The sequence below is a fragment of the Solanum dulcamara genome, chromosome 12 (assembly GCF_947179165.1).
Source record: "Solanum dulcamara chromosome 12, daSolDulc1.2, whole genome shotgun sequence".
Lineage (NCBI taxonomy): Eukaryota > Viridiplantae > Streptophyta > Magnoliopsida > Solanales > Solanaceae > Solanum > Solanum dulcamara.
In genome coordinates, this window is record NC_077248.1 from 4,136,943 (window position 1) to 4,148,393 (window position 11,451).

Sequence of the window (11,451 nt, forward strand, 5' to 3'; positions counted from 1 at the left end):
TTTTGAGTTCGCTGAAATTATTGAAGTTTGAGATACCGCTACTTCTTTAATAGTTTATCTATTTTATCTTGGAAGGAAATTATCCATAACCTCGTGTACAGTGAGGGGATTAAATTCCTTATATATATATATATATATATATATATACTTGTTCAAAAGAGTTGTGTTCTCTTATAAAAAAGTGTCACTTAAAATGTTGTGATCTTTCATGAAAATACATGTCTACTAAAATACAATTATTTGTACAGACATGAATATTGATAAAAAAAAATTCATCTATCATGTTTTATGTTATAAAGAAGCATTTGGTTCATATGCTCTTACTGGACCCGATGAGACTATGTTCATGGGTAATTCTACAACAACCAAAATTGAAGAATATGAAAAGGTCTTCTTGGAAAGGACATCTAACAAAGTGTTGACTTTAAACAATATTTGTATTTGACAAAGTTGTAATAAATAAAGAAAAAAAATTGTAGGAAAAGATTTACCTCACGGAGGGTCTTTTCAAACTAAATATTTCTGGTCCTTCTTACTTTCTTGAGTCAAATTATTTATGGCATGAACGTTTGGGATATATCAATTATAAAACCTTGTGAGAACTAATCAACTTAGAAGTTTTACCTAACTTTGAGTACAATAAATCAAAATGTCAAGTATGTGTTCAATCTAAGTATGTTAAGCATCCTTATAAATCTGTTAAAAGGAATTTCAGTCCCTTAGAATTGATTCACATAGACATTTGTGATATGAAGTCAACACCAACTCGTGGTAGGAAAAAGTATTTTATAACTTTTATTGATGATTGCACTAGATATCATTTTGTCTATTTGTTAAATAGTAAGGATGAATCAATAGAAGCATTTAGACAATACAAAACTGAAGTTGAAATTAGTTGAATAAAAAGATAAAAATGATAAGAAGTGATAGAGGTGGAGAGTATGAATCTTCTTTTGCAGAAATATGTTTGGAAAATGGAATCATTCATCAAACTACTGCCTCTTACTCACCTCAATCAAATGGAATTACAGAAAGGAAGAATAGAACTTTAAAGGAAATGATGAATGTCTTACTTATAAGTTCAGGTTTACCACAAAACTTGTGGGGGGAAGCTATCCTTACAGTAAATCGAATATTCAATAGAGTTCCCCACAGTAAAATGCAGTCTATTCCATATGAGAAATGGAAAGAAAGAAAACCAAACTTGAAATATTTCAATGTGTGAGGTGTCTAGCAAAAGTCCAAGTTCCTAAATCTAAGAGGGTCACAATAGGACCTCAGACTATGGATTGTGTTTTCATTGGATATGCTACAAATAGTAAAGCATGTCGATTTTTGATTCACAAGTCCGAACATTAAGATATTCATGAGAATACGGTAATAGAATCAGATAATGTTGAACTTTTTGAACATATCTATCCGTATAAAACTAGATTTGAAGTATCTAGTGAACGGTCTAAATTATCTCGAGAAGAACCAAATGAGAATGTACCTAATAAAGTATCACGACCCAAAAATCATTTTCACGATTTAAATGAAAAGAAAGAAAATGAAGAAATTATCCCAAAACCTGGTGTCATAAGTATAAAGAGCATCTAATACAAGGTTCGAATCTGAAGATACAACATAAGTCTCTGAATGATACAAAAGACTGAAAAATAAAGATAGACTAGTGACAATCCGAATTGTGGGACCTCACCATTAATTTGAGAGTACACAATCCGCTAGAGTATCAACTGTCATGTGAGGTACCCCGACTAGTATCTGCATTAAAAAGGGATACAAAAGTAGGGGTGAGTATAATTCACATGTACTCAGTAGGTTTTAGCTGACTGAGTATAAGAAATTAATCAAACCTATGAAATAAACTAAGGAACATTTCCACCTGCATACAGAAAAGTCCCACTTCGGCATCGGTGCCGCCAGTTTATATATATAGTGGCACGAGTAAAGTAAACCCATAATAACAGCTCATAATCACAATTAATCAAATAATTCAAGCAGCACAAATATCAATGTAATGCAATGCAATATGATGATGCAATGATGTGGTGGTACGGTGGAATCAAGACTGTCGCACAGCCTATCGTATACACCTGCCGAGCGGTGCTACCAAGCAAGACCCATGGGGGTCTCGTAGACCATATACCTCAATCAAAATATCTCATCATCCTTGCCACCTCCTCGTGGTCAAGGGATCACAATGCATCCACTATCCTGTCGTAAAACTGCCTCGGTCAGGGACTCAAGATACAAAAGTTTAAAAATGTTTCATTTTCTTTCTCAAAAAGAATTTCCATATTTCTCAACTTCCCATATTTCATGATATGATAAATGAGGATGAATGCATTAAAACACATATGACATGGAAGTAATATTCAACTCAAATGTGGTACAAGGTTCAAAGTTCTCAAAACTTAACCTACACGTGATATTCACCCTCAATAGATAGTAATGGAAAGGAAATACTTAAATTAAATATTCACTCCTTTCTCAACAATATTTCAATACTCAAGCATGTTCAAAATCTCCAACTCAACCCATCAAGCGGGTATCACAAGTCAAATAATATACTCAAGTCTCTCTCTTAGGTAAATCACGAATTACATACTCTCAAAGCAAATAAGATAACCAATAAGGCCCCCACACGGCTATGCAATACAAATAAACCCCACACTGCAACATATTAATAAATAAGCCCCCACACGGGCATTACAATATGTATAACATTCTCAACTCATACTACAACCCCATCCCAAAATCTATAATATATGAATGACGAATTGACCCATTTCAGTCTTAAAGAAGAATAACCAAACCTACCTCAATTGCCGAAACCATACTCAAACACCTCCACCGAATAAGCAACTCTCGAATTCAATGTCCGGACTGACAACTCACTATCAACAATAAAACATACACATCACAAGGAGTCTAATGGCACCCATATTGATAAGTTTTGGAACCTGGGGTAAAATTGTCCAAAAAAATATTTATTTTCAAAAAGAGTCGAATCTGGAATTTTATTTGAAAATTATGTTCTACACATCGAGTAGGATTCGTGGCTGAAAATTCCATTAAAATTGAGTAAGAATCGAGTTTCAAATCATGAAAATACAATTTTTTTAAAAATCACCACAATTTCATTACGAAAATGGCAAAAGACAGTAACTTTAAACAGCGATTTACCAGAAATGAACCCTCTACAGCTAAACCTAATCACACAACAATGATCCTTACGAAAAACTCAACAATTTAGCCTCAAAATTCACTGAAAACGGACCCAAAATGCTCAAGATATCAAATCTCAAAGTTCATCAAAAATCTAAACCGAAAACAGAAAGGGCAGCTGCTATTACGCGAATCTTACATAAAAAAAATCTTCCCCATCACTTTATGATTATACCATTATATTCCTATGGAAAAACTACACAATTTAGAGCTTTGAATCATTGAATTCGGATCTAAGATGACCAAGAAATCATCTTCCAAAGTTTACAAAAATCTGAATCCAAAAATGGTCGAGGCAGCATCTAAAACATTAAATCTTACCTAAAACGAAGCTTCTAATTAAGATTTCGAGTTCCCCAATGGATTCCTCGCAAAAATATCTTGAAGATAGACTCTTGAATCACTAGATTTGGATTTGAAAAGCTCAAGAAATGAGGGTTCAAAGTTCAGAGAAAATTATGAAAATTCTGATTTTTGCACCAGATTTTTCTGGTTTTGCAAATATTTAAAGTCTCCAACGGACCCTCGAAATTCGTTTGGAACCCGATAAAAATAAATGAGATATGCTTCCCCACTAAATTCGATATTCCGGACTCAAAGGCGCATTCAGAATTTTCATCCGAGTGCTTTTTCCAAGAATGTTGACCAAAGTCAACCATATGCTAACTTTCAAAGTTAAAAGCGCCAAATGACCCCAAACTCGTATCAATTATCTTGATAGTCATGCCGACAATGCTACTAGCCTAATTTGTCCATTCCGAAGCTGATGGAATTATAAAAATATGAATTCGAGGTGTCCTTGACCCGAAACTCAAAAAGTCGCAACTAAACCAACTTAGGCCTTCAAAATATCAAAATTGGCTTGGGACCTCTAAAAATTTAGCCAACACTTCTTCTAGACCAAAAACCATCCTCCGAATCCAACGGAGTCATCGGAATTCCATTCCGAGTATCGAAACTCTAAAAGTTGACCAAAGTCAAATCTTGGCCTAAAATTCCTTAAATTCTCAACTCAAGACTTAAAATCTTTGTTACAACTCCAAAACTAATTCTGTAAACTCTCCTAGACCAATTTCCATATTTCAGAGCTGCTGGAATTGACGGAATTCTGTTCCGAGACCCATAGCTCCGGTTGGCATCGAAAATCACTTTTTCACCTCTTAACTCTATAAAACTCAAGAATTTGCACAATTTACAAACCATTAAGATTTTTACACTTTCAACTACACAAACCGATCAAATAATACTCGGGGGCACTAATGATAGGGGTAAAAATGGTAATTTCACTTAAATTTTTAAAAATGACTTTCAAGGTCATTACATAAAGAGAATCCAAGGCGAAGTAAACGTCAAAGGATATCTACTTCATTTGGATCTGATTTTGTAACATTTCTTCTTGAAAATGAGCCTCAAACATTCAAAGAAGCTATGTCCGCTGCGGACTCATCTTTTTAGAAAGAGGCTGTCCATAGTGAGATTGATTCAATCTTGAGCAATCATACTTGGGAATTGGTTGATCCGGGAAGGTAAGGGAGAGGGTTTTCATACTATAAAAAACTCCTTCCTAAAGAAGTGAATTGTTGATCGATCAACGGATCTTCCTCTAGGAAACAAACCTTTGGGTTCAAAATGGATTTTCAAAAGAAAAATAAAAGTTGATGGAACTATTGACAAATATAAGGCAAGACTTGTCGTCAAAGGATTTAGACAGAAAGAATGCCTTGATTATTTTGGTACATACTCACCTGTAACTAGGATTACATCCATTCGGATGTTAATTGCACTAGATGCAGTATATGGCCTTGAAATTCATCAAATTGATGTAAAAACAGCTTTCTTAAATGAAGAATTGGAGAAAGAACTTTACACGGAACAACTCGAGGGCTTTGTGGTTTCTGGTAAAGAAAATAAAGTTTGCAAACTTGTCAAGTCACTTTATGGACTAAAATAAGCACCTAAACAATGGCATGCGAAGTTTGACCAAATCATGTTGACAAATGAATTTAAGATTAATGAGTGTGATAAATGTGTTTACATTAAAGACACTCCAAATAAAGTTGTCATTGTTTGTTTATATGTGGATGATATGTTAATAATGAGTAACGACATTGCAAACATAAATACTACTAAGCGTATGCTTTCTAGTAAATTTGATATGAAAGATCTAGGAGTTGCCGATTTGATATTGGGAATTAAAATTCACAAAACTCCTCAAGGTCTAGCATTGTCTCAAACTCATTATATCCAAAAGGTACTTGAAAAATACAAGTACTTAAACTTCAAAAGTGTAAAAATACCAATTGATGTGAACCTTGATTTTGCTAAAAATAAAGGTGAAAGTCAAGCTCAGTTGGATTATGCAAGAGTGTTGGGAAGTTTGATGTACATTATGAATTATACATGGCCAGACATAGCTTGTGCTACAAGTAACTTGAGTCGATACACGAGTAATCCCAACCAAAATCATTGGATGGCAATGAAACGAGTTTTTGGGTATTTAGAACATACTTAAAACTTTGCTTTACATTACAATAAGTATCCAACAGTTGTTGAAGGATATAGTGATGCAAGTTGGATTACTAGGTCAACTGAAACTAAGTCCACTAGTGGATACGTTTTCACTATTGGTGGAGGAGCGGTATCTTGGAAATCTTCCAAACAAACATGTATAGTTCGCTCTACAATGGAGTCTGAGTTTATAGCCTTAGACAAGGCCGGTGAAGAAGTAGAATGGCTCCAGAATTTCTTAGAAGATATTCCATTTTGGTCCAAACCAATGGCTCATATATGCATACATTGTGATAGTCAAGCTGCAATAGAAAAAGTTGGGAGCGTTATGTATAACGGTAAGTCTCGTCACATACGACGAAGACGTAATACCGTTAGGCAACTACTTTCTAGTGAAATTATCACAATTGACTATGTAAAGTCAAAAGATAATGTCTCAGATCCACTTACAAAAGGCCTAACTAGAGAGGGAGTTGAGCAATCATCAAAGGGAATGAGACTATGGCCGAGGACAAATCATTGTGGAGATAACTCTACCTAGAAGACTGGAGATCCCAAGATCTAGGTTCAAGGAGATCAAACAAAGTTATTGATGACGGTTCAACATTGTCAAAATAATTTTTATGATCCATTCTCATGATGTGACAATGTTCAGTAACAAGGATAAGGCATTAGGACCTTTTAATGATAACTAAGTTTGATACAGGGCATATCAAATGGCGTTTCTATGGGATAACACATTTAGATATCACTTATGTAAGTATGAAGTGTAAGCTGCTTCAAAGAGAATCCGGTAAGGCCAGTTCTCTACGCACTTATGAACCAAGAAGTGTTCATGGCTGAAACGAACAAAACAATGAGAACCAAAAACAGTTAAAGAGTTGATTGTGTGACTTATGTTGTCTAGGTATACACCAAAGCTCGACGGTTCAAAGATATCAAATCTACCGATTGACCGAGTATATTCGATATATGTTCACTACAGAAAGTTCAAAGGGAAACCTACTTATCTAGATGCAATTAATAAACCTACTTATCTAGATGCAATTAATTCTTACTTACAAATCACACAATTTTTTATGCATATGTTTTAACAATAGTCATTTCCCCATTCATGTGGGGGATTGTTGAGTTTCAAAGGTGTGAATGGAAAATGAAAGGTTGTCACCTTTTTGAAAGGTTGTGACTTTTTTAAAGAGTTGCGACTTTTGTGAAAGGTTGTGACTTTTGTGAAGGATTGTGCCTTTTTCGATAAGCCACAATAAACACCTATTCACACTACCCTTTGTTGTCTATAAATAGAAGATTTTCCTCTCATTTTTAAACATTGAATTTCTCCCTCTTTTGTATTTATTTTCTTACAAATAAAGTTAAGTCATTGTGTGATTTTGTTGCTGTCTTTTGAGTTCACTGAAATTATTGAAGTTTGAGGTACCACTACTTCTTTAATTGTTTATTCATTTTATCTTGGGAGGAAATAATCCATAACCTTGGCTACAGTGAGGGGATTAAATTTTTTAAGGACACACGGTGAATTCTGTGGACTCGGATACTATTTTTTTTTATTTTCATCTTTATAGTTTCTGGTTTACTAACCTTAATACATGAGGAATAACAAGGACTCCAAAATCACCTTTGTTAGTTCACAAGCAAAGATTAAGTTGAAAGGAATAAGCTATCCAAAAATAAGTTTAATCAAACAAGAAACGAAGCGGGAATCGCGATTTGAAAATGGTTGCTAGGGCTGAAAATAGGTGCGTAATCTGCCCTCTTTTCTCACTTTTCTCTCTTGTGTGGGTGCTATACTCTTGTGATTCTTGAGAAATAAGACATAGAGGAGTCTTATATATGCCCCCATAAGAATTGGGCTTATAGGCAAAAGTAGAGGAAAAATTACTTGATTGAGTACTTTTTAAAAATTAATTACTGATTTTAGCGATATTTTTTATTTATTACCATTTATAGCAATACATAGCAATATTATGATAAATCTATACTTGTATTAAAAATGAATTATGCATACAATATAAATGTATTATAAGTGTTTTAAAATATATATTATGTTTGCGTAGTAAGAAATTAACATAATGTATTATAAGTCTATTAAAATATGTGATAAATGTATTATCCATCTATGAAACTTGCATTATATATGTTTTATAAATAGTTCTCTACAATATGTATTAAAACTGTATTATAAATGTATTATAAGTGTTCAGTGAATTTTTTTTTATTGCTATAGATGGTAAATATTTTCTTAATATTGTATATTTACGTAAGTTTCCCAAAAGTAGACTAGTCCACTTTTATTTATTCCAAAACCCAACAGGCAAGCATGCAAGTTTGCCACGTGGATTCTAATAAAACTTGCACGTCTCTGTTGTCTCCCACTTAATTGTCAAAAATTTCTGGGACTCTTTCGTTAAGTGAGATCAATATTCAATGGCGGTGAAACTCTTCGTTGTTGCTCTCTTCTTCTCTCTGTGTATTCTCTTCCCTTTGGCTTCATCCAATTCCACCGACTTCCATTATTGCAGTGAGTTGAATTTGTACATTTTACTGTCAATTTTAAATCATGTAATTAGGTTAAGCATGATGTAGCGAGTCCAGGATTTAAATTTAATGGATTTAATTTTTAAGATTCTCATCAATGTGTTTCATTATATTGTTAAAATTATGGATTCAGATCTAATACATTTGTTAAAATCCTAGTAGGTTCTTACCTATATATTTATATTTGTATCGAAAGTTATGGGTTCACATAAACTCGTAGTTAAAAAATTGTTTATCCTGTAATATCTTTGCGTTGCCCAAGGTACGTAGTCTCTACCTTACCTTACATTGTTCAAAATTTTCCTGATTGGCTGAAGGATTCTTATAAAATGTTAATCTAAATTATCTTCAGAAAAAACGCAAGACACAAAACTGTACTAAAGATGATCTTAAGATTTGGACTGTTTTTGGTTTAATAACACAGATAAGAAGGCCAATTATGCTGTTAAGGTCAGTGGAGTAGATATAACACCTTACCCTGTCAAAGGAGGTAAAGAGACCACTTTCAGTATTGCTGCGACTACAGGTAATTTTGCGTGATAAAAATGTTTTCTTTCCTTTTGATTGGTCTCTAGTCCTTGATTGTTGAGGTTATTGTGATTGCCTATTTCATAAGATTAGAAATAATTGGTACTTTTGCATGCTATAGGCAGGGGTGGAGCCACGTAAGCCCGAAAGGGCGTTCAGCTCAAGCCCCCTCGGCGGAAAATTACATTGTTTATATATGGTTGAAATTATTTTTATGTATGTATTGTAAATATTGAACTCCTTTTGGTTTCATCGTGTGTTTACTTCTTCATATTTTAAACCTTTTTAATAAAAATTCTGGCTCCGCCATAGGTGATAGGACACTATGTTTTTTTGCGGAAATGGTGATTGGTGACATGAGATTTGCAGTACAGAAAAAGCTCTGACCTCTTAAAATTAGATGTCAGGCGTGAAAACTGCATGGTAATGGAGAGTTTTTCTCTTGCAGATGAGAATATCAGTGGCGGAAAGTTAGTGATTGACGTCAAGTACCTATTCCTTCACGTCCATAAGGAGTCCCATGACATTTGTAAAGAGACATCTTGCCCTGTGTCTGGTGATTTTATGATATCTCACTCTCAAGCCTTACCTGGAATGACTCCTCCTGTAAGTCATCTTTCGAGTTTTTCTCTAATCTTGTCATGACATCATTTTCTGGTGTTTCACTCTGCATAAATTCCCTTTCTAAAAAAGGACGTGCTCGTTTCCCTCTTTCTTGGATTTCTAGACTCTTAAAAGTCTTCGAGCACAAATCTGTTGTACCTCTATAGTGAAAGGAATGCTGAAATCATATATGCTTTAAATCACTACTTATAGTTCTGTTAACTTATGCCCTGATTTTATCGCTCGTGGTATAAGCAGATCATATATGTATTGAAGTCACAATTTGTAGTTTTGTTATGCTCTAATTCTGTTGCTTGTGGTAAACAGCCTTCAGTTTCAGTTCTCTTTGTTTTAACTTCCCGTCTGCCGCATATATTTTGTGAAAATTTCTTCCCCTTCAGCCTTTTATGATTCTTTGTCGAAGGAAGCTTAGAAGTCGTCAGGCTCACCTGTATCATTTATTCTGTGTGTGTTTGTCTATTGTTTTGATTTGGACGAAAAGGCTATTGACTCTTTCTGCCGAACCTAAGAGGAGTGGTTTTATTCGGGGTTCAAAGTTCTTCATTCTTGTTATAGCTAGTTATTTCGGTTTTCTAGCGGCTTTGGCTGTAGCCTCAGCTCTTTATTCTTCCAAGTAAGAGATGAACAATCGAACAATAGATAAAAAAGAGAAATCCTTCTGTGGGATTACATGAATATCATATCTACTTTCCTTATAAGTAGTTGCCAACTCTTGTTTCATTTCCTCTGATATTCAATTCTGTGATTTCGAAGAAAAATGTTATTTTGCCAGCTTTGTCAATCCTAACAAAGTGCTTTTATACATACAGGGTTCATATACTCTTACGATGAGAATGGTGGACGGAAGCAATCATGAATTGTCTTGCATAACCTTTGGCTTCAGTATTAGCGTAATCGCGGAATCAAAAGCAGTAGCTGATATATAGTTAAGTTGTACCATTTTGAACCAAAGTGTACACATTATGCTCTTGCAAATCATGTAAAAAGAGTTCCCTACTTTTTCAAGTGTTTGTGCCCAACTTTGCTGGTTTGAGGTCTCATGTATAATACTTTGCTTTATGTGAAGTACTATATATGTTACTCTTTCGTAGATATATACACGAGTTTTTTCGATTAAATTATTTTGTGAGTAGCTAAAGAAAGAAGTAGCTTTTGACCAAACACAAAATTGCTTTTGTTACGTGTCGCAGTTATACCAGCAGCTAGAGTTGGTTATAACCAAGAAAACTTAGATGTTAGTTAAGTATCCTAACTAAATAGGAGTATGTTCTATTCCTATTTATTAACTATACTACAATGAATAGATTTCGAAATATTATATCTCAGGTTGTTTTAGTTGTTTCTTTCATTGGTATCATATGTTCTTAGTATGTTGTAAGCTTATGGACTCTTTGGGATTACACCCTGGCTATGTTGTTGTATAGTATCTCGTTTTTATGTGAAGTCTATCTCAGTTTTTCTCTCTCTCTCTATATATATATATAAAAATTTGTATAATATTATCTCGTCATTCGTTGCTACAAAAAAGTTAAAAGATTCACTTAATTGAATGTTGAGTTATTTATCTAGACTATTAGGGATTAATTTACTTAATAGATTTTTTTTGATTTTCTTAGTGGTGCATTCATGTTCTAGAAATTCTAGATTCGTCTCTGGATCAGGTGATCATCGTGACTCAAATCGTAGGTCGTTGGAGTGGGATTATATGAATTTTGTCCGTTCATTTTGCTGGAATTGAAATAGCAAGTTTCATGTAAAATCTAATAATTGCAAATCATTGCGGCGATTCAGTTTTCATACCATATGTAATTTGCAAGTTTTGTTTTGATTTCTAAAATATCTCTCTCTTTTTTGCAAATTTTCTCTCTCAGCCGCAACCCAAGCATCTGATAATCATTTCGGATTTCAGTTTCAACCGTCGAAAAACCATTATTGGGTGTTTGAAGATTATTTACAATAATCTGATGTTTCTAACAATTGATCATAAGCTATATTTCTTGCAAATCA

At 33.9% G+C, this 11,451-nt stretch overlaps 1 protein-coding gene across 1 annotated transcript; it reads left to right on the top strand.

Annotated features, from left to right (window-relative positions):
* The first annotated feature begins 8,147 nt into the window (after positions 1-8,147).
* On the top strand, positions 8,148-10,559 carry LOC129877078 (uncharacterized). Its single transcript, XM_055952557.1, has 4 exons — positions 8,148-8,275; positions 8,717-8,818; positions 9,269-9,426; positions 10,254-10,559. The coding sequence occupies exons 1-4, from the start codon at positions 8,182-8,184 to the stop codon at positions 10,368-10,370; spliced, it is 471 nt and encodes a 156-aa protein (XP_055808532.1). The 5' UTR covers positions 8,148-8,181; the 3' UTR covers positions 10,371-10,559.
* Positions 10,560-11,451: the final 892 nt, after the last annotated feature.